Source organism: Macrobrachium nipponense, chromosome 9, assembly GCF_015104395.2.
Source record: "Macrobrachium nipponense isolate FS-2020 chromosome 9, ASM1510439v2, whole genome shotgun sequence".
In the NCBI taxonomy this organism is placed as follows: domain Eukaryota; kingdom Metazoa; phylum Arthropoda; class Malacostraca; order Decapoda; family Palaemonidae; genus Macrobrachium; species Macrobrachium nipponense.
The window spans coordinates 13,318,613-13,343,412 of NC_061110.1; the positions used below are offsets into that span (position 1 = coordinate 13,318,613).

Sequence of the window (24,800 nt, forward strand, 5' to 3'; positions counted from 1 at the left end):
TAAGAGTATGCTGTCGGCAGTCTTCCGACACAGAGGACTAGACCTGTCTGATAACAGGGATCTTCACGATCTCCTGAGATCTTATGAGACATCCAAGATACCTCAGGCGAGGCCTCCTTCTTGGAACTTGGATTTAGTCCTTAGACTGTTAATGTCGAGTCCTTTCGAACCTCTACATGAAGCGTCTCTTAGGAACTTGACGAAGAAGGCTCTTTTCCTAACTGCTCTGGCGACGGCGAAGAGAGTTAGCGAAATTCAGGCCATTTGTAAGCGAGTGGGCTTCAAAGGGGACATGCTGTCTGCTCTTTGAGTCCCACTTTCTTAGCAAAGAATGAAAACCCGTCGAACCCTTGGCCAAGGAGCTTTGAAATCAAGGGTATGACAAGCCTTGTGGGCCAAGAACCTGAGAGAGTCCTGTGCCCTGTCAGGGCTCTAAAGTTTTATGTCCACAAGACTAAAGAAGTACGAGGTCCCTCAGATAATCTCTGGTGTTCGGTACAAACGACCCGATATACCATTATCCAAGAACGCCTTGCGTTCTTTCTGAGGGACGTCATTAAAGAGGCTCATTCGTCTTCCACACAGATCGATTTGAGCCTCTTGCGAGTGAAAGCTCACGAGGTCAGAGCTGTCGCAACCTCGCTTGCCTTCCAAAGGAACATGTCGATCAAGGACATCCTTGACGCCACCTTTTGGAGGAGCAATTCAGTATTCGCCTCACACTACTTGAGAGATGTGAGAACGATATACGAGGACTGTTGTTCTCTTGGGCCATACGTTTCTGCAGACACAGTCTTGGGGGCTGAAGGTAGCTCTCTCCCTATCCCTTAGTTAGGTTAGGTTAGTTTTTAGTTTGTTGTGTTTTTTGTTGTGGTGAGGCTTTGGTGAAGACCTCCCATCTCTTAGCTTAGTGTTCAGGGGGTCTTGGATAGTTGGTCAGGTGGTGGTCAGTTGCTTCGTTGCCCTCATTTGTATGGCTCTATGCTCTTGTCACATTGAGGTCACGTCCCCGTTGACAGAGCATCCAGAGCGCACCAGCACTACAGGTCTCCACCTGGCTGGCAACTCTGATTAAGCACAAGCAGGCTGAAGTGACAGTAATCACAGAGTCTACTTTGCTAACAGGTGAGGAACCAAGGTGTATATCATCTACTTAATTTAAGTTTCCTACAAATCCTATTCTGTCTCTTCCCACCATCCGAAGGTGGGATTCAGCTATATATATATCTGCCAGGTAAGTTTCATGAACAAAATGTTATTGTTATAATACAATTAAGTTTGTTCATACTTACCTGGCAGATATATATAATTAAGTGCCCACCCACCTCCCCTCAGGAGACAGTGGCACTGATAAAATATGAATAGAAAATGGGAATGGTTCCTGATATCCGCCTCCCAGCGGCGGGAATGGGTACTACCACCTGGCCGCCCACTGCGTGTGCCGCGAGTTTTGAAATTCTGTCGGACTTCGGAGAATACAGCTATATATATATCTGCCAGGTAAGTATGAACAAACTTAATTGTATTATAACAATAACATATTTTACTTATCGTTGATGTACTTTGCTGTTTAAATAGCAAAACATGTTAGGATTATCTGGCCTTTTAGTGAGCCTTTTATAGCAGAGGTGATATTGAGGATTGAAGAACTCCGAGGAAGAGATTGAAGGGCTCTTCAGTAGTATCTGTGCTTATGGGAAACACCAAACTAGAGATAAAATCATCTACAATAAGTACATTGTAGTTGATTTCATTGTCAACTCCATAATGAGATGGAGCAATGTCTTCATGACTAGATTGATGGTCTTTTACAGACTGCTTCAAATAATGCTAACAAATGCTGCTGTTTTCATGATGTTCCTGTAGCACAGTTCTGATACACATCATGCAGCTGCTTTTATCTTCTAATAGAACTGTCAGCTAAGAGGACTCTGGTCTTAGATCAGTGCCACCCCCTTGTACAGCATGCCATCAGATGTACGTAGAGACTTTTTAAAATCATCCTGTGTGGTACGTACTCATGCTTTCAGTAAAGCTAATTCTATTAAACTGTGGCTCCTCTTCTTGCCATAGTGATGCTTTTCACTCATGCTGTGTGAAGAGGACAGGAATATCTTTCAAAATATTCTCTGTGTCATCCTAAGAATTCAGGTTTTGCCGTGTGGTACTCTTCAATCGCAGAACACTAACCCTGTAGCACAGTTCTGATACACATCATGCAGCTGCTTTTATCTTCTAATAGAACTGTCACTAAAGCTGGTATCATGCCACCCCTTGGTACAGCATGCCTCATGGTACGTTAGAGACTTTTTAAAATCATCCTGTGTGGTACTATCATGCTTTCATTAAAGCTAATTCTTTACTGTGGCTCCCCTCTTTCTTGCTAGTGATGCTTTTCACTCATGTGTGATAGGGACAGAATATCTCATTCTCTGTCTCCTAAGAATTCGGGTTTTGCCGTGACTCATCAAAATCGCGAACACTAACCTGACACAGTTTCTGATACACTCATGGTGCAGCTGCTTTTATCTTCTAATAACTGTCGCTAAGAGGACTCTGCTTAGATCAGTGCCACCCCCTTTCACATGCCATCAAAGTTACGTAAGACTAAAATCAAATCCTGTGTAAAAAACGGACTCATTTTCTAAAGTAATCTATTAAACTGGTTGCCTCTTCTTGCCATAGTGATGCTTTTCACTCATGCTGTGTGAAGAGGACAGGAATATCTTTCAAAATATTCTCTGTGTCATCCTAAGAATTCAGGTTTTGCCGTGTGGTACTCTTCAATCGCAGAACACTAACCCTGTAGCACAGTTCTGATACACATCATGCAGCTGCTTTTATCTTCTAATAGAACTGTCAGCTAAGAGGACTCTGGTCTTAGATCAGTGCCACCCCCTTGTACAGCATGCCATCAGATGTACGTAGAGACTTTTTAAAATCATCCTGTGTGGTACGTACTCATGCTTTCAGTAAAGCTAATTCTATTAAACTGTGGCTCCTCTTCTTGCCATAGTGATGCTTTTCACTCATGCTGTGTGAGAGGAGAAAGGAATATTCTTTCCCAATAGTCTCTGAGAAGACAGGATCTCTCATATCCTCTGTCATCGAGATGAAACCAGATAATCTTTCAAAATATTCTCTGTGTCATCCTAAGAATTCAGGTTTTGCCGTGTGGTACTCTTCAATCGCAGAACACTAACCCATTTTGTCTAAAACAGTTACACCACTGCTGAAATTGGAAGCATCTAAGCTAAAAAGATAAAGTATGATGAGTTTAGGACCAAAGCAACTTTGGTTTCTTTGAAAGCCACTTCAGATGTTTGTGCAGTTCAAAACCTGGCTACTATTTTTCGATTTTGCTTGACACTTTTTACAATTTTAGCATTAGGACAAGTTTTGTCTTGACTGAAAAAATGAGGCAATATGAGGCAAAGCCATTATCTTATTCAACCTTATACAGCATTCCTTGACTTTTAGGCATAGATATCTGGGATATCTTCAACATTGCCTTATAACAATGATAAGCATTTTTGCCTTGGAATATACTTTCATTCACAAGTTGGAATACAGTTCATTGCTTGATTAACAAGGCCCTTTCTAGATCAGGACTCCTTACAAACCTCAGAATTATTTTGCTCCTATTAACCTTTGAGAGGAAGTTTCATAGACCCAGTTGTAAGTTGATGGCAATATAAGTCCTCCCCACCTGGGTCGCTACTGAGGTGGACATAAAGCAAGGGTTTATGTAAGAAAAAAAGAAAAAAAGTTAATTAGAAATTAAATGTTTTCATCACTCAACACCCTTTCTTATTGGAATTCGCTCCACCTCTTAAACCCTTCGAGCTGTAGCTGGTTCAGCCTATACCAGAATGACCTTTTTTCACCTGTAGAGGCACTGAGGTGCCCAGATGCATTCTCAGATAGGTGAAAAAAGGGACTTTTGTTTTGGTATGTGTCCCAGATATTCTGATTCAGCCAAGAATACAGGGATGTGGTTGTGTTGTACATATTAAAAAAAATAACTCAAATAAAATCAAAGAAGCTAAGAGGCTGTATTTATCAAAACAACTTATTAAAAAAAATAACTAAAATAAAATTTACAAAGCTAGGAGGCTGTATCTATCAAAACAGTATAGTAAATATTTCATTGGATAAAAAAAAAAAGTCTTAATTGAAACAGTTAGTTAGTCAATAAGACTGGATAAGAAGGATGAATGAGTTTTTATAAAAATATAAAATGTGAAATTTATTACTTTTGAAAAGAAAAAGCCACTTTATATAGAGGAAGAGTTATTGTTAATTTGTGATGGCAATATGACACAACAGGTGCTGTTCTTTTTATTCTGTATTTCCCAAAGAGGAAAGGTTCAACATATGCTTAAAAATATCAAGGACTGTCAGAGATATATTTGCAAAAAAAAAAAAAAAATATTTGGGGGACCTCCAGTGTATTGCGCTCATTGGAAAAAAGTGGCTCACTAGGCATGTTCTCATGTTATGTAGACCATGGAAAAATTCATTCAGCTTGAGAAGTTGAAGGATTGATCATGCTGCTTTCCCCCCCCCCCCCCCCCCCCCCCCCCCCGCCAACTCAACTCAACTCACTCACTGTATCATGTTATCATATGTTGTGGGTCACAGCTGTGACTCAGTAAGCACAAATGGTGAGAGAGTCGTCCTAGAATTAGAATTGCCATTTTGTCAAATTACATTTTTTGGACCATGCATAGCTTGCTGATGTCAAGTCAATGAAGGTGTATTAATGATGGTGGCTGGGTTGTCTTGTTAATGGAAATGAAATTTTGGCACTAACAAAAAGAGGTTTGAAAATTAGCATTCCAGGGAGCATACTTCTCAACTGTAATTGGTTGCCAGATCTTCCCTGAAAAAGCCAGACGCCATATCTTAAAAACTAACCATAGAATCTCCTTAAAAAATAATCTCATTATGCTTCCCACAACCAAATTACCTATATTATACTTCTTTGAACTGACCTAACCCAATCCAACCTAACCAAACCTCGGGGGCATGGCAAAAAAACAAAAAAAACTGGATTGGTGCAATACTAGTCTAGGCAGTCCCTGGTTATCGGCAGGGGTTCCGTTCCCGAGGGTGTGCCGATAAGCGAAAGCTGACGTTAACCGAAACTCAGCCATTCATGGCGCCATAATGGCGCTTATGGTGCCGATAACTGGGCACCCTTATGACGCCTCTCCTACGTATGCTATGACACCATATAACTATTATTGGTGCCTTAAAACCGTATCGCTGATAACTGAGGACTTCCTGTATACATCGCGGGAATTTGCTTCCAGGGAACAGGTAGCACCCAGGGATGTTGTGTGAAAACCTTGATAGGCATTGTGAATTTGATACATGAATTGAGAATGCTGTATGAATAAAATATCCCTTTAACGCCGATTGGACGTATTAAACGTCGATATAAATTGTCTGTTGGGTGCCGATTGGATGTATATACGTCGATATAAAAGTTTTTTTTTAAATTTGCGGAAAAATAGTTATAGACCTCCTAGGTGAAAACTTTTGAATCACGCGCCTTGGGGGATGCTGGGAGCTCACAGATCAAGGCGTTGTTTTGTTTACAATCGTTACCCAGGCGCGCAAGCGCGAATTTCTTTCTCCTCGCACTAAAATCTCGGAAATTATTTTGTCACTGACATAATTTTTGCACCATTTCATATTAGCCGTTACATGGAGTATTATACAGTAACCTCCCCGTTAACACGAGGTTACGTTCCTGGAGATGTCGTGTTAGCCGAATTCGTGTTTAACAGGAAGTATTTCTCCATAAGAAATAATGGAAATAAGGGGGTTAACGTTCCAGGGCAATGGGAAACTTAATCTATTTTGGGATTTTGCCAGAAAAAAAAACACTTTATTTATATATTTTTATATACAGGTAGTCGTCTACTTACGAACTATGCAACTTATGACAGACCGACTTTATGACAGCTACAATATAATAATATACAATAATATTTAATTTTATATTTGGCTAAAATACGTCGAGCGCGCGTACGATAGTTTTTCCCGCTACCGTCAGCGCGCTCATCTCCGAGAAATTTATGAAGAGAAGAAAAAACGGACCATTAAAACAAACAAAACTAAGCATGTTTATGTTTAAACCAACATCTCAGTATACCGTCCCCACTACCAGTAGTACTACCACGGAATCGGATGACCCGGACGATCCCCAGCCATCCACCAGCAGACAAATAATTTTTTTTTTTTCAAATTTCAAATGTTTCGTAATTTTTATTTTTTCTGTATGTTCATGTTTTTTCTGTACTGTAAATCAATTCTATCTATGCATTACTGTAGTTTGCCTTTAAATTTATAAAGAAAAAATAATTTACATACTGTTAATAAAACTTTGTGTATTACTACGTACTACATAGAAACGTGTTGGCAACAGTAACAAACGGTCGCTAGAAGAAAACAGCAGACGATGTTTTGTTTATATTTTTCAGAAGTAAAAATTTTTGTTTCGAAAATGGTAAGATTCTATTTTAGTAATTCATTTTGTATTTCTGTTTTGCAAATTAAACTCAAATATAATAACAAAATATGCATTTAATTCAAACCTATAAATAAATAAAAGTATGTATATAATACGTGTAGCCGATTGTCAATGCAAATGGCGGATAAGAAAATGTAAACAGACCAGACAGATGGTCTGAATGCCTGCAATAAAAATGTTAAATACAGTAATAAAAGTAAGTATTAATCAAGGAGTTCGAGCATGATAAGATTTCATATGCTAATCGTAATAATAGGTACTATACATGCACATTTTTGGGATGATATAAAATGTATATGTAGGCTAGTAAGTTGTCAATGAAAATGCAAACGAACAAATACGTACATGTACACGCATGTGTTTGAATATGGTAAAAAGGATAAAAAGACAGCACAAACATGATTCAATTTACTCAATATGCTGAAAGATAATTTACGACAGCTCTGCCAGAACCTAATGCCGTCGTAAGTAGACGACTACCTGTAGTAAAGTACGCTCATTATATTTTTAACCAATGCTAGAATGTATTGGCTCTTCTCACTGCGAGGGCTGGCTTCACACTGAGCCAGCAGGCAAAAGAGAGAGAGCGCGGGAAAGGTGGGGTGAGTCAGACTCTCGCCCCACCTCCCGCGCTCTTGCTCTCAGCGGAAAATTAAAATCGTGTAACATCGAATATTACGTGTTAGCAGAATTTTTCTGTATGATTTTGAACTCGTGTAAGATCGAAATCGTGTTAACAGAACTCGTGTTAACGGGGAGGTTACTGTATATGAAAATGTGTGCAATTTCATGTAGAATTACAACAAAAAAACCACTCGTGGTTGTAGCTTTTATCAGTTTTGAAATATTTTCATAAATAACGATAAGTGCCAAAATTTCAACCTTCGGTTAACTTTGACTCTACCGAAATGGTCGAAAAATGCAATTGTAAGCTAAAACTCTTATATTCTAGTAATATTCAATCATTTACCTTCATTTTGCAACAAATTGGAAGTCTCTAGCACAATATTTTGATTTATGGTGAATTTATGAAAAACTTTTTCTTTACGTCCGTGCGATAACTCTTTCAAAAAAATCATAAATTTTTTCGTCCGATTGTCGTAATGTTTGCACCATTTTAAATAAGCCGTTACATAAAGTTTTTTATATGGAAATGTGCGCAATTTCATGTAGAATACAACTAAAAACAACCCATGGTTGTAGCTTTTATCAGTTTTGAAATATTTTCATATAAATAACGATAAATAGAAAAAATTCGTCCTTCGGTCATCTTTAACTTGACCGAAATGGTTGAAAACTGCAATTGTAAGCTACAACAATTACAGTTTAGTAATATTCAATCAATTACCTTCATTTTGCAACAAACGGGAAGTCTCTAGCACAATATTTTGGTTTATGGTAAATTTTTGAAAACCTCTTTTTTTTTATGTCTGTGCGTTACGAATTCATGCCTCATTTTGTGGTAATATTTTTTCTGTGTTGCCTTGATCGTTTTACAATGTGTTATATACCAAAATGATCGCAATTTAGTGTACAATACAAAAAAAAAATGAACTAGTTAGCTTTAACCGTTTTGCTCACAGCGTGATTTATGTTTTTAATGTAAGTACTAGTGTTCATGAGAAATGGATAAAATATCAGATAATAATACAAAATTGAAGTCTGCCGAATAAAGCTTGATTTAGGTTCAATCAGAAATCTCCCTGATAAGCAACACTATGTTAATGAAGACCCCAAGCCCAAAGAGTTCATTATTGATAGTCTGTGCTGCTTTTGCAGTTTTTTACACCCTTTTTGTATTTTTGTGTGTGGTAAGGGCATACGTATAGGAATTCTCGTAGTTTTTAAATCTAATGTGTGTCAGGAGCATTAAATGTACTACCTTTACTCTGTATCTCATATTATGGAAAGATCCAAAGCAGAACAGGCCATCACTTCAATTATCTCATTTATTTTGATGTGACAGGCATTTTAACAAGGTTACCTAAAGAAGAAAGATATGGCACATGACAGCTAGTGTTCCACTAATGTAAGTTCTTTGAAGAGAATATAATTGATTTTATGCTTTTGCTTTTGTCTGGTATTTGAGATTCAGTTCCATCTGTGTACCAGTGACAAAATTAATTAGTGCAGGATTTCAAAATTTGAATGTAAATTTGTTCCGACACGGCATACAAACCTTCGGTCCTTTTACAATAGGAAGGTACTAGCGGCAGCTGGATAGGTCGTAAGCTTGTCGAACAAGGGGTTCGGTAGTTAACTGCTTGTCCGACCGCACGCGCGCGACTGGGAGGTAAACAAATCACTTTTGCTTTCGGCCTGCTGGCGTGTGGACGTGTATCATCGCTCTCTGCCCGCTTCATCGTCGTTGCTTTCGCATGGTTGTGTTTTTCTTTTTCTATTTATCTAGTGAAACTGAATTGTAAGTACAATCATTTCATATTTATTTCCATTGAATTCAATTGTGAATTAAAGGATCTTGGTTTCACCACGCCCTCCGATTACCCGAGTGCCGGGACTGAAGGGCGTAAGTGCGGGAATTCATTTTCCCAGAAATGATCCTCGTATTGTGTATGCTCGGTGCCGAGGGCGGGAGAGCGCTCGCTCCGAGCGTATATTTTGGTTGGAAATGTGTAGATGAAAATCGTAAGTAAGTGCTCTTTTCATTTATATATTTTTTTGACCTGTATGCTCGTTGCCGAGCGAATGCGCTCGGCACGAAAACTTATTCTGTATGGAAGTGGAATCGCAAGTACAGTATTCTTTTGTTTTTCATTTCATATATATTATTTTTGATTGTAGCAATACTCATTTTGGATCAGTTTCCGAGCTTACCCGGAAATTGATCCTTTACCCTTTTTATTTGAATGAAGTGAAATCGCAAGTGCAGTTCTTTTTCATTTTCATATTTTATTGAGATTGCATTGTTTACTTGGATCAATGTTTCCGCTATTTCCCGGGAATTGATCCTTCCCCTTTTATTTGTATGAAGTGAAATCGCAAGCGCAGTATTCTTTTTCATTTTCATATATATTTGATTGCATCAAGTTCATTATGGATCAAGGTTTCCATTCATAATCGGGAATGGATCCTTTTACCCTTGCGCTCGGTACGAGGGCGCAAAAATGCGCTCGGATCCGAGCCCTTATCATTGTGAAGTGAATCGTAATGCAAGATTCTTTTTCATTTTATTCCTTTTATTATGATTGCATCAATATTTATTTGGTTCAAAGTTCCGCTCAGTCAGGGAATTGATCCTTATGATGCCCTTGCCATTCGTGGGCCGAGGGCACGATTGCTCTCGGGCTCTTATTATTATTGTTGGGTACATGGGTGCTGTGCGGGGGTGGGAACGAGAAACCCCCCCCCAAAACCCCCCCCCCCCCCCCCCCCCCCCCCCCCCCCCCCCCCCCCCCCCCCCCCCACCCCCCGCTCTGCTCCCACAGATGGCCCTTCCCCGGGGGTTGGGGGGGGGAGGTTATCTGCGTTCTTCTCCTCGCCCATCCGTTCGAGCGTGGGGGAGGGCGCTCGGTGCCCGATGTACAATTGTATTCGGGGTCTTCCACTCGTTCGGAGAGGGCTCACCCCACCCCCCCGCGCGAGGGACTTCACCCCCCCACTAATCGCTACTACTGTTATTTCCGCAGGTGCTACTGCCACGAGGTGGACCTTGGTGAGGTATGGGCGTCCTTCCTTTGCATGGCGTGCGTAGTGTCCAGGGGCTGCGTTCTATGTCTGGGCCTACTGCGGTCACCCATGGAGTGGTGACCACGCTCAGGTGACGACGTCCCTCCTCACCTGGTGTATCTTGCCATCACGTGGTAACAGTCTTGCCTACAGCCGCTGTGAAGTGCCGTTCGCCGTACCGAGAGGGGGGCGTGCCGCCGAACCGCTCGTGGTTGCCGCGCTGCCGCGACCACACTTCCGCTGCCCTAGAGCTCGCCCCTGGACCTGCCGCCGGTACCAGGATGTTGCTGGCTGCTGCTCCACTTCCTGTGTTTCCGGTGCTGCCTGCCGTACCTGCCGATTCTGGGCTGACTGTCCATGCAGTTGCTGCGCTGGCTGTCCCTGCCGTTGCTGCGCTGGCTGTCCCTGCGTTGTCTGCGCTGGCTGTCCCTACCGATGCTGTGCTGGCTGCCTGCTGCGTTCCTGAGATCCCATACCTGCTGACGTGTTCCCTGTTCGTGGTGGTACTACCCCAGACTTTGGTCTGTCTGTACAGGTGCGTCCGGGCCCTGTGGCTTCGGCTACAGCAGCCCCGGCTCCGCCCTGGATAGCAGATCTTACGTCTGTCCTGAGGAAGCTGACGAAGAAGAGGAGGAAGGTGTCGTCGTCTTCGTCTTCATCTTCTTCATCGTCGTCGGCTGCCGCCTCTTCCCCTTCGACTTCTAAGGCTTCACAGCCGAGGAAGAAGAAGGTTGCCTCCTCCCTCCTAAGAAGTCTCCCTCGGGAGCTTCTCGGGACCCGTCTCACCTCGGTGGGACGGGAGGGAGGGTTCCTTCCGCTGGTCCTCCTGCTCCTTCGGGGGGAGCGGGGGCCCGTCTCTTCTTCCGCAAGGAAGAAGACTACGGGGACCAGAGGAGGGTACCGGCTAACACCGGTACTTCCTCGCCTGGTGTCAGTGGTTCTGCCACGCATCAGGGTCCGTCTCGGCCTCTCGTTCGCGGGAGGTACCGAGTGTACGGTCGCCTACCAGCGACCGTGCAGCCAGGGAACCAGACCTCTGAGTCCGCTCAGCGTCAGGTTCACGGCACGGGGCGGAAGACTGGTGACAGCCGCTCACGCGACTCTCACCAGACCAGCTCTCGCTCTCGCGGCGACCAGCTGGCTACTACCCGGGGACGTGACGGTCCACGACCGGCCACGGGCTGAGGCTGGGAAGAGGTCCTCCCGTTCGCCGGTGCCAGCCACGGCTGGAACCAGCGACGTGACGTGCCGTGAGGACAAGCACCGGTCTCACTATGACAGTGGAGCCTGCAGGTCGCCTGACCGTCGCTCTCACAGAGAGCGATCGGGTACGGCAACCAGCACCAGCTCTTCTGACACTCGAGATCGGGGCCGCTGTGCTCAGTCCAGCCGTTCTCCACAGCGAGACGGTTCGACCAGGCCTGCAGCTCGATCGCCACCGCGGGTTGACGATCGCCTGCAGCCCTCCAAGCCTGCTGGTTCTGCCAGCGCGAGGAGGGAGCGTCAGGTCTGCCTCTCCCCTACCTTCAACCTCCTCGGGTTACACCGGGAGGAGCGAGGTATTGAGGAGTGATCGTGAGGGGTGCGCCCCTCATGATCCCACCACGACGCCCTACGTGCCAGGCACGGTTCTTGGACCGGCCAGGACGTATGCGCAAGTGGATGGAGAAGAACGAGAGGGCTGTCGCTGTTCCCCCTTCTTAGGAGGAAGGTTCTCGGAATATGCTCTTGTTCGAAGGGCTTAACGGTCCTACTCTGCAAGATGCTGTGACTTCCGAGATCCAGAGGAACTTTGCCGAGGTTATGGCGCTGATTCGTCAGCACAACGACCTCGGGGAAGGATCGCCGCTCCCACCAGCAGAGCCACGTCTCGGCTCGAGTCGTTTTGGGGCCCCGAGAGGGAACCCAAATCGACGGTGGGTCTGCCGCGATCGGAGCTTGCCGACTGTGTTGAACCAGGTAGTCTCTCGTCTCCGGACAAGAAGGCGCTCTCAGTTCTGGCCGGTCGAACAAGCTACTTCACCTCCTCTACTGCGACAGAGGCGTTTCTACGTGTCTTCGGACACCGTATTTGAATACCCCTTAGGTCCTCCTGAGGTTTCGACCTCGACGAGGACTGGAATGAGTCGGAGGACGGTATCGGCTCTCTCCTGTCAGGTGTCGATCAGCCCCACCCAGACGACGTTCACAGTGGCGGCAGACCCTTACCTACAGTATGAGTTCGTAACCCTCCTCGGGGAAAACGTTTTTCTCCTGGGACGATACGTTTTCCCAGGCTCTGAGAGGCCATCGCCGTAAGGCGATGGCTGCTCCTTTTCCATTCTCCAACTGCTAGTTCCGCTGGGAAGGCGAGCCAGTATCCAATTCCTCCCCCATTCCCTCTCTCCTTACGGCTACGAGGGAAAGGGGAGGGATCCTACAGATATTTCTCTGTAAGATCCCACGTTAGGGGCTGCGCTACCGGGGGGACCTTCGGGTCCTACCTGACGTAAGCCCCGGTCGTTGAGGAGGGATCCTGCCCCTTTCTCGATTTCTACGGGAATCGGGAGGACCACCAGCCGATATCGTTTGACGAATTCGGTGGGGGTTTCGCAGAGTGCTTAGAATTCTACGGAATTTCTAGCGCACTCAGAGTGTTCGAGTTTTTTACGATCTCCAAACACTTAGGCGAGACCATGGTCCAAAGTGAGCGAGAATCCCCGATAATTGTTACACGATAATCGGGAACCTCGCTTATGCTCGAATTCCTGTAATTTCTAGCATTTGGAAGAAGGACTGCTGCTGAAAGAAGAGTATCCTCCACAGTAGGCGATTAACCTGGAATAGAGAAGAACGGACGGGAACTTCCAGTTTGGCTTGAACTATCGTCTTCGGTATTCTGTTCACCATTGAAGCTTTCCTTTGGGAAAGACTTCTCCTTCACTCTCTTGACTAGAGAACGAAGGCGGTCGATCTCCAATCCTTATTCTCATTCCTCGAGAGGAAAAGAATTTAGGATGGAGGTCGTGGTACAGAAACCTACAAATATACTACGTATATTACCCTCGCGACATGATTCTTTTAACAGTTGAATTGTCCGGGGGGTAGGCGCATACCGTAGTTAACTCTACGGTTTGTGACCGAGACGAATTGTATCTTAATTGAACTGCAACTCGGGGTTGCCTGCAACCTCCCAGCAGTTATCAGTTTCGATTTTAGATACTTGGTATTGTCATGACAACACCAAATCAGCTTTTTGTATTTACCGAATCCGTTTCGTTTAAATATAATTGCTCGAGCGTATTCTTTATGCTCGATGGTTCTAGCCGAACGCATTCCTTCGTGGAATAATGGATTACCTGGCAACAAATCAGGATGACGAGTCACCGAGAGCTACTGCGTATTGAACTGCCTGATAGCGGCTCAGTATCAGATAGGTCTCGGAGAATGCACTGTCGGTTACGTCTCTCTCTCCCCTGGTTTGATTGACTACCGAACCGTATCTCTGCCCAACAATCATGGACTTAGGTCTCTGATTAACGGGGATTCTCGCAATAATGAAGGACCATCTACTGCTGTGACGCTCGATTTCATCGCCTTCGACATTGCGAGAATTTTCAACAGAGATATCTCTTGGACTCTTTCATCTTTTCTGTTTACCGCACGGTAACAGAAGTCTGTACTAGTCTCCCGCTGCATCGCACCGCGATAATGCGAATGATTTTTGCAGACATCTGAGTTTATCTTCAAAATATCTCGTATTCGTAGGTGTGCAATTATTCATTGCTCGCCCCGAATTAAACAGATATGTCAGAAGACATCGCTACTCTCCGACCTGACAGCTCTACTTCCAAATGTTCAGCCCATGAGAAGCAGTTCTTCAGGCAGTATTTCCCTGTCTTCATTACTGAAAAGCGCTCCGCTTTTATTGCAACTACGATCCTCACCGGACAGCAATGAATAGCGGTTTAGCGTTCTCAGTCTTTGTAGCACAGGTTCAGAATCTTGAGAATCCTTCTCTCGGTTCAGCTGGAAGACGTGCAGGTTGTTTTTCTGTACACCTTCGTCTTCAACGACACATAGTGTTGTTTCTCCTTAGCCGAGAATCAACTATACTATGAGATATCTTGCCATCAGGGACCTCGGTCTCTAGAAGGCAATTGACTTTCGCCTGTTGGGCACATGCCTTAAGAGAGTCACTCACCTTGCCTTCTGGCATCGGTGACGAACAAATTATTTGTTTAATCTCTTGGCTAACCCTTTTAAGGCGAAGGTCACGTGACTTGCTCGGGTGCTTGGACAACTTGCCTCCTACCGAACGCAGTCAGTCGGCAGCTGTCAGAGCGCCCCAAGTCTGTTACGAACTTCGCTGTGGACTTAGTTCGGTTGTTCCATAACAGTCTCTTCGTCCTAACGGCTTGTCACAGTACCCATACCATCGACACCCACCATTGAGTGTCGGTGTCCTATCCACTACCGAGAACAACACTTCGCTGCAGACGGATAGACCAGTATGGGTACAGGACATCACCGAAGTCGAGAAGAGGGATAGGTCATACGACCATTCCCTTCTTTTCCTCTGAGGTAATTGCATGACTTTTCCTGCGAAGTCAAGCATCCAGGGGATGGGGATTCGTGACGCTCGATTTCGTACCGAATTCGTAGCGAAGACTCTGAACCCTTCGGTTCCTGACGATCGGTTAGAGTCCTTCACAATCCCCTCCCTAATGGACTTCACCGACCTTCGATGCGAAGGAGATGTCTGCTTTGTCCTGTGAAAGCGCGACCGCGCTTTCTGAAGAAACTCGACATCCCAGGCTGAGTGTTGAAGACTCTTCGTCAGCACCAAGATGACCTAGAAGTACACTCCCTCGAGTTACACAAGAACTTCTCCGTGGCGCAGGTACTGAAGGCAGGGGTCTGGTACAACCAGACCACTGGCACCTCCTTCTACCTTTTGGATATTGCCCACAGGTCCTTGGATCGTTTTCCTTGGGGGACCCGTGGTGGCTGCTCAACACGTTGTGTAGCTAACCCAGACCCTAGCAGGCTGAACAGCATCGGAAGTCCTGGTGTGACTGTAAGAATAGATATGTGAATGAGAGAGTGACTGGCTTCTCTTCATATCTTTTTCTCCCCCTCTACCTAGTGGGGTAGAGGGATACGGTCATCACCTTGCTGTGGATAAGGATGAGATGGCCGGTTTGAGATACTCGACAAGCAGCCCCATTCCTATCCCTTTCACTAGGGATGGGAGCGAATATCCACCACCTTCCTCCTACAAGGGGGGGGGAACAAGTGGATGCCAACAAGAGACAAACCATAACTTTATGTTGCCTCTTGCAAATAGGAACTTGTTCTTGTTTGCTGGTACGAAGAGATACGCTTGCCTCTCTCTTAGTACTCGGTCCAGAGGTCTGACCATTGATCTGCGGTGACCCGATCAATCGGACAGAGGCTTGGATCCCTCCCTCGCTCTTACGACCAGGAAGGCATTCCAAGGTTGGGCGAACACCAGTCTGTTCACAAAAGACTCAGATTCCTCCCACCAAGAAGTGAGTCTTCCTATTGTAAAAGGACCGAAGGTTTGTATGCCGTGTCGGAACAAATGACAATTTGTCCAAAATTGCATTTTTCCTAACTATACAAACCTGAGGTCCTTTTACACATAGTCCCACCTCATGCCACCCCTCACTCTGCAGTTTTTGCTTGGGCCAAAAGCAAAAGTGATTTGTTTACCTCCCAGTCGCGCGCGCGCGCCTGTCGGACAAGCAGTTAACTACCGAACCCCTTGTTCGAAAGCTTACGAACTATCCAGCTGCCGCTAGTACCTTCCTATTGTAAAAGGACCTCAGGTTTGTATAGTTAGGAAAAATGCAATTTTGGACAAATTGTCATTTTAGTCTCAATTGTTGAAAATATAAAATTGTATCCCTTAGGTTTTTGCCAAATACTAAATGATGGTTATTTTATGTTTCCAGGTATCGCAAAGCTGTTTTGGTAGTGTTAGTTATTCTTGTAATCCTCCTTTATTGTGGACCATCGATTTTTCGTTTAGTCCTTAACACAAAACCTTCAATCACAGGTAAGTGAATGTAGTAGCTAAAGGTTTGTGTGGCTGATTATTAGGCTTAAATTATTTCTTTGTTGATTACAGTACTGCTTCAGAGTTAAAAGTGAAAGAACTTTGAAGGGTAACATATTTTGAAAGGTAACATTTATTTATTTGTAAAACAGATGTTTTATGCATCAAGTTCATTTCCTATAGTCATTGATGAAAACTCCTTCCCATTTTACTTGTTCTATGTTTAATTCCTCAATAAAGAACAAATCATTCATGTCTACAGGATGTTAATACCTCACTTATCCAAGTTATCCTTAACCTCATTCTCCTAGTAATTTAAGGCCAACCCAGATTATGATGAGAAGTTCCATAGCCTAGCTAGATGAGTTCAAAAGAGTTTGAAAAGTATTGTTGTGAATATGCTGATGAGAAACTACATATTAGTTATTGCAGTATCATATAAAATGATACAAAATTATTTAGTATACATTTCTGTTACTTTAAAACTGGAGAAATTTACTTGAATAGTAGGCTGTCTTATGATGACCACTGTCTGGAGTAGTCCAAGTGTATTTATATATATCCTTTTATTGGAAGAGAGTAACCTCTAGGTACCAAATTATCTGTAGCACAAAAATTAATAAATAGCTCCTCATTTTTATTATCACCAATTTTTTGTATATAGTCTTGTACATTTGTACTAAGAGAATGAAATTACAGGCGGCCCTCGGTTAGCGGCAGGGTTCCGTTCCGGGCCGCCGACACGAAGTGATTTTTGATGCTAAGCGATTTTAAAACCTACGGCTGTTGTACACCTTTTGCGTAATAAGTCAAATTATATTTATGCAGTATAGTACTGTAGAATTTACTGTACAGTAGTACTGTACAGTACATTATAGCATTATAAATACGTACTGTAAAGTGAAAAAAGCCTAGCTTTAATCCTTTGGGTGTCTAGAGTATGTAAAGATATTATAATAAGGTTTATACAGTGTACAGGTAGCTGTAGTGTTCAAGTTACGATAATTCGTCTTACGATAGTCCGATTTTATGAGGGATCAAATTACAATAGCCTAACTTTATCCATCTTCCAGTTACATAAGTTCAAAAACAGCAAAAGAGAATGATGAAAGTATGGTTTTAACGTTATACTCGTTGCATGAATGTGTACAGCCATGATGAATGACCGAACGAGAAACTACTTTTTTTTCTAAGTACAACTGAATTGGATAACATCGTTTGGCTTGTATTTCAATCATTGTACTACAGTACACTATTACAGTAGTTGTTATAAATGGCGTTATGTATAGAATAGAACTGAGATATCTTAATGTAATAACTTTATTTGCTATAGTTCAAAGATCAATACAGATCAAAGATAAATTGGGAAATATACTGTTAAATATAAACCTATTTATAACTGAAGCTGAGAAAACTGTTCAAGCTGCTAATGATTATTATCGTACATCGGCAACAAGGATAAAACTCCAGTAAACGTATGCCATCAAACACAACCATAGATAAAATTGAGATAAAATCATTTTAATCAAAACTACTGTGCTTGAAAGAACACATTTTACTGTTGGTTTCATGCTGATATAAGATAAATAAATCAAAGTTCGTATTACGATGATATAAAGGAGAATTGCAAACGGAATTGCTTAATTTTTCACGCATTAAACATGCCGCCAACGTAATCTGTTAACAAAAAAAAAAGTAGTTCACATTCACAACGAGACATTGAATTCATATTTCCACCTAAAAATACGTTGTATAAGGAAAAATAACCTTGTCTCATATAAGTCAAGTATCTAGATATTCGTTTATGCTAACTAGAAGCAAGAGAATTCGCTCAGAATTGCGTTATGACGAAACAGACTCGTATTCGCCATCAGCTGATTTCAAACCACAACATTGGCCGCTCCACGGAATACTGGCTTAGGTTTGGCGTAGTATTTTATAATACAATAATTTGAGAATACATACATTATTATTGGATACAGTGTAATTTATAACTTTTTAAAGGATTTATAAAAAGATGCATAATTAATAAAATAACACCATGCATATTTCGGAACAGTGGCGGACAAAAACGAACATGAAAAACATCCCCTGACAACGTGGAGCATAGTTACAAAGGCTGCCTTAATTTGTATCATATTTATGTACAAAAATAAAAATACCCTATACGTAATATATTTTCATACACATTTGAAACATAAAAGCATAAACATTTAAAAAATCGACACATCGATCGCTAAATTTGTACTCATTTTAACTCTATATTTTCGGAAGAGCAGCAGACGACAGCTTTCAAGAACGAATATGAAAAAACATCATATTTGATAACGTGAAGGGCAGTTTCAAAAGCTGCCTTCGTATCATATTTCTGTGCAGAAATAAAAATACCTTATACGTAATACATTTTCATACAAATTTTAAACATAAAAGCATGAACATTTATAAATCGACACATCCATAGGTAAATTTGCACTTATGTAACTCGATATTTTCGGCATAGAACAGTGTCAGAGGCATATATTTTACCCTAATACCTATGTAATAACTCTCCATAAAATTTTTAAATATAATTTGCATAACCTTTATGGTCTGAATGGCATTTTTACAAATGTATGAACTCATTAGACAACGGCGCTGGCGGCGCTGTTAACTGAAAATTGTGCCGTGAAAATACCTTAAAGTGCCTTAATTTTTTAATGAATATTTTTGACGACAGCCGTAAAACCGATTCACCGCTGAGCGATTGCGCCGTTAACCGTTGGCCGCTTGTAAAACTTTTGATTAAGTATTGAATTTATGATTTAATGTATTTTTTTTTCCAGATTCTGCAAGTAGAAGCCTGTCTGTGAGATTAGATCGCTTCTGGCAAGCTTCTCAAGAAGATGACGCTCACATCTTGCACGTCCCTGCAAATGACGACGAGAGACCGTTCATCCCATATGTTGGTAATGGTCTCATGGGCCTTTCCTTGGATCAGGAGAGTCCAATATATATTAGAAATGGGAGGACTCTTTCTCTGCCCGTAAACTATCGTCCAATAACTTTAATGTCAGTTGATGGTAAGTTTGTGAGGAAGAATCTCGGATATAATACTTAATTTGTAATTTAATGTGTCAGAAACAAGTTTCAGAGCAAGTGTTTTGGCTGAGCTCTATGAGAATTAAGATTTTGGTCCTGATGATCAAGTGAATTTTACTTTTGTTGACTATGTTAGTATGTGCTTTGTGATGTATAACCTGATATACAAACAGTCTGTTAAAACAAGAGAGTCAAGTATTATTTCAAGTTACTTTGTACTCTTCATTGTAGGGGCTTCTGTTAAAGAAGCCATTGTAACAGAGTATAAAACTGGAGTCGTGCATCGTCTGCAGTCATGGGAGCAACCAGCTGTAGGATCCATAGATGTGACATACCAAACTTATGCTCATCGAGCAATGCCAGCATTACTCCTTCAAGATATTAAGGTATGCTTATCTGAACTCATGAAGATTAATGTGCTTTTAATCCTTATCCCCTGAAATCATGGCCTTGTTCAGAAATGGTGCCCTGCTATGTACTGTATTTGAGAATACACAGGGCATTGTCTTATTATTGGCTGAAAGATTCCACCTGACAAAATAGCAAGCAATCAAAGGATTAGTTTCTGGTATCACTTTGAAAGTTGTGGTAAAGATATGAAGCATTTTGAAGTCGAGAAATTTGGTTTATTGGTCTAATTAAATTAGTACTGCATAACAGTGATGTTGCACAGGAAGTCTCAAAAGTTTAGTGCTCAAGATTTTAAATGTATTATTATAAACACAAATCTTTAATATAGTATGCCATTGAACATAATCTATTTTGTCAAAAAGTTTTTTTATATGAAATATTAGTGTTCCATATGATGTTTACATAAGAAAAAAAACTTTCTGCAAGCCCATTAACCATAATTGGAGTATTGCATGCAGATGGTTCCCATCTAAACCAACTAGATAGATTTTGAAAGAGGAAAAGACCCTCTGTATGCTCTTTTATCCTGGTAAGGGTCATCTCATTCCTCCACTGCTAACTTTCCCCTAAAATACATGACCTTTCTGCCATCCATCAATTAAAATTTTTCAGCTGAAGTAGGTTAAAAGTCTTATCAGAAAATGTGATGAGCACAGAACAGAGACTTGATCCATATGTGCAGATGGGTGAAGGTCAGCTGGATGGAGTAGTGATGGTTATAATAGCCAGTGGTATTATGATGAAAAATCTGCTAAGTTATTAGTCATGACTCACATTTCAGTTGAATGCAGTGCTTCCAGCAGAGAAAAATCAAAGAAATTTTTATCATTTATATAGTAAACTGATTTAGTTACGTAATACTTTTATCTTTAAGACAGTTAATGCCAACACACCACGTGGTATGGGAAAAGGACTGGTTGTTCCTCATACCTGCAAGAATATAAATGAAAGTAAACCTTTCATTGTGAATTAGTATATCCAAAATGTGTTCAAATCAAATCAAGAAGCTCAGAGGATTTTGTTGGCCTGATACTGTATTAAAAGGTGGTGATGACAGTAGTTATTGTATAGTAATAAAATCAGGCCACTTTATCACATTTCTAGAATTGTTGGTGTTTCCAGAAATATTTCTTTTCAAAGAGGTAAAGATTGGCAAAAGACAGAGATAATGAAATGTGTGGTAATTACGAGACAGCAAGCAATGTGTAGCTGGGTACTGAATGGATGCTGTTTAAAACTGTAAGTGCACGAAGTAATACTGTAGGCAATTTTCTTATGTTGAAGTTTACGTATAGTTCTATAAAGTATTGTAATCCAGTAGCACCTCTTTTCAGATTATCAACCCCACCAGTCAAGATACCCTTGTTGACATTGAACAGATGGGTCTGGGAGACTGGTTAGGAGCTACCACAGAAACTGTAAAGTAAGTGGGATTATCTGTTAAATCCTTTTGCGTTACTCTGCAGTATTGTATATATTATTTCCATTAAAATGTTTTTGCTAGGTTTTTTCTTTTTGTGCCAAGGTGGGACCTAATTACATTATTTTTTATTTAGCAGCTCTGACTCCACTGTTTCTAAGTCCTCATTACCATGATTTGAATAGGAATAATTTAGAATGAGTGTTGTTCATGACTTTTCATTTCACTGCTTTCATTAAATTTCTTTGATTTTGAATACACTCTTTTATTGTTTTTAACCAGTTTCCAGCTGGCGCTAGAAGATTTATCCTATTGTTAAGACCTCAGGTTTGTTAGCATTTTTTTTTTTTGTAGATTATTGAGTAAATAAGTTTATAGGTTTACAAGTCATTTTTGCAAATGTATTATCCTCTCAGCCTTAGAATTTGTTGATTTTTTCTTTGAAACTTACTTATGGTCGTTTGTTTTGCAGGTTACAACATGGTGAAGGAGAGCATGAATACACAATTATTAAGGGGTTTGTAGAAGTACCTGATTCATCCAATATCATTCCTGTTGCTGTAGTGACGCTGAAAGTGCCGTCCAGCTTAGAGGTACAGTACTGTCAATAAAGTCAGTTTTTGCTTAATTATATGAAAGATAACCTCTTACCTTGTCCCATTGTGCCCATCATTCAATGCAGATTACAAAGTATGTGGAGTAAACTATTTTATCATAATTTTAAAAATAATAAATTATTGATATCTTTGATTTTCCTAAACCGGAAAAGTGCTCTCCAGTTATTCTTTTCATTAAAGAACATAAGGTTATGGTGTTAAAAAAAGGCTTTGGGTAAGGTATTATGATTGGAAAATTGGAAAATATATTTGAACATTTGTTATCATGATGAGTATCATGTAAATGTGACTAATATTTTCCCCTTTTACAGGTCAAATCGCATCTTTCGTTGACGTTGCATGTTGTAACAGCAGTAAATTACACAGATCCTATTCCTAGAAAAATGTATCAGAGCGTAAAGGAAGCTGTTGCACAAAGTGCCCTTACGGTAAGTTAGAAAATAATCTTTGATGTTTACAAGGATCACCTGAAGATTAGCAACCCCTAATACCTCTCCTGAAGAAAATCGACCCCAATATTTTCCTCCTGAAGAAAAGCGACCCCAATATTTTCCACCTGAAGATAAACGACCCCTACTTGTTGGTGTCTCCAATCTTCAAGTGACCCACTTTAGCTCATAATATTATCATAGAAAAAAGGAGAAAAAAATATAGATATATATTCATTAAAAACTACTTTATTAAACATTTGTTAAAAACACAAATTTAGACAAACAATCGATAGTTAATTAAAAGCGTATTGTCTTGCAATTTCAGTACAAAAATAATCAAAACTACTGTAACCCCTGTGGCTAGCGCGTGCAGCGCAACATTACCTCTTGCCAGAACATACCGAGCTTGCCAAGAATCTTTAAATATGCGGATAAGGTGCGAAGCGCCGTTCCACCACAGCCTTACTGTAACCCCTGTTAATTCCTCACCTTAAGAAAAGCGACCCCAATATTTTCCACCTGAAGAAAAGCGACCCCAGCGTGTGTTGGGGTCGCTTTTCTTCAGGTGATCCGTTTACAAGGTAAACAGTTTTGAACCCTCAGCTTCAAACCCAAAGTTATATTAGAAGAGAAACCAAAGACAATTTTTCTTAAAGGACTTTGCACGGTAGAGCATTACTGGAATTTGTGAATATAAGCATAGTAGAAAACAATCAATTGGTACTGACGTTTAAAATAATTTATTTCAGAAAAAGAAAAATCTGTTTCCATAGGGAAAGACATTAAATTATAAGAATAATTACAAAGAAAGTACAGCTAAAAAAAATTCAAATACTGTATAAGAGGACATTTTTTCCTGATTTTTACTAATAATAGACAGTAATACAATACATAATCAGTTATCCAAACATAATTAATATAATTGTAAATTATTTTTTTAAAACTGGGAAAGCTTATTTCCTCTGTTTAAACCATTTTGGTTTGTAGTCCATGCAATTCATTCTCATCAAATGAAATGACAAGTAAAAAACTTGGCATTTAGTTGTCTTGCCTCGAGTGTCTGATAAATGTGAAAATTAAGTTTTTGTGTCATGTGAATCAAGTCTTAGCAATCTGTGTACACTAGAAACAAACTTTTTACTTCATTGGCTGTGACCTCCTTCTATCCATCCTTCTATGGCTAGTGGACAGCCTGCTTTTATTTTAAAGAGCTGTAAAATAGACCACTGAGACAAGTCAATTTTTTTTTACAAGAAAAATGTGAGGTATGATGTAAATAGGTCTAGGTCATGAGGATCTTTCTGCCAAGAACTTTTCATTGACTGTTTCCTTAACTACATGGGTTTCCAATGGGATTCAATTATTAGATATGTATATTACTGAGTGTATTTTGCAAAGACAAGGTTCAGTCCCTTTGGTTTTATTTGATGTTATATAAAGCTAGTTGTCAAGTTAGTTTTTGACTTGTAGAAATTGTAGTAATAAGTAAGGCTGTATTTGCACCTTTCTAGCTGCTCACTTTTTATCAGTTAGGACAGAATAGTTTAAAGTGAATTCAACTTATAAAAATGACTTGAAGTAGATTTAATTGTGCTGCTACAACATACATTGTCTTCTTTTCAGGTCTTGAAACGGGCTGTCACAGGAAGTATAAAAAAGCTGCGTACAGAGCATTCTTTGATCTGGAACGAGCTTTGGTCATCAGGGTTCTGCATTAGCCACTCCAAAGCAGAGAATGCAGTTAATGGAGATCTTATTAATGCTACCCTTTATCATGTCTTATCACAGGTAATTGCACATTTTAGGTCATCTCAACATTAAAGTGTAGATTTGCATGTGGTTTTTCTTGTGAAATTTTTGTGTTTTATGTAGAATAGCACATATTATGTACAATTATGGGTAGAAGTATGCAGGTTTCATCCTTTTTATCTCTTAATACAATAGTATTACTATTGATAAAAAAGGTTCTTTATATTTTAGGTAATATCGTGGTAAATTATTCTTACTTGTTTTTATGCATATTTAATTGCAGTATTGTAGTATTGTCTGCTGACTTTATGACGAGATGGTATCCAGAATCCCTATAATAATGGTTGTGGTACCTGAGTATTTTAATAGTTTTTCAGAAAAAATGCATTTAGTCATGAAAATATGAAAATACAGTAATTATTGAATATTTCTCTTTGAAAAATACCTGTATATAGGTGAAACCAAACAAATCAGAAAGGCTTAATCAAGAAAAGCTGATATCTAAGGCAGTGAAGTTGAAAGGAGATTGTTTACTCGTGTGCTTTTGTGTTTACAGAAAATGTTCTTGAATTTTACTCACATCAGTTTGCTAGTTTGTGTTGAAATTACTCTGGTTAAAATTTTTCACAAAAATATAGTTTTATGATCTCTGTTGTGATACAGTATTTGCTTTTGTCTTAGATTTATTTTTAAAAAGGTTATGCTTCCCTCTGAAGTCCCTCCTTAACTCTTGGGTAATCATCTCATTGGTTAAATAATTTTTTTAATTTCTTATTTGTCCAGGCAAGAGCTCCCCTTC

The 24,800-nt window shown here is 40.8% G+C and overlaps 1 protein-coding gene across 5 annotated transcripts in view; it reads left to right on the plus strand.

The window, feature by feature from the left end:
* Positions 1-24,800, plus strand: part of LOC135218366 (uncharacterized protein KIAA2013 homolog) — a 93,442-nt gene that overhangs the window by 50,645 nt on the left and 17,997 nt on the right. For all 5 annotated transcript variants that reach the window (XM_064254621.1, XM_064254620.1, XM_064254618.1 and 2 more), the window contains exons 3-9: positions 16,192-16,295; positions 19,118-19,354; positions 19,605-19,759; positions 21,119-21,207; positions 21,677-21,797; positions 22,133-22,249; positions 23,876-24,041. In XM_064254621.1, the coding sequence (XP_064110691.1) occupies positions 16,192-16,295; positions 19,118-19,354; positions 19,605-19,759; positions 21,119-21,207; positions 21,677-21,797; positions 22,133-22,249; positions 23,876-24,041 (989 nt within the window). The remainder of the gene's footprint in view (positions 1-16,191; positions 16,296-19,117; positions 19,355-19,604; positions 19,760-21,118; positions 21,208-21,676; positions 21,798-22,132; positions 22,250-23,875; positions 24,042-24,800) is intronic.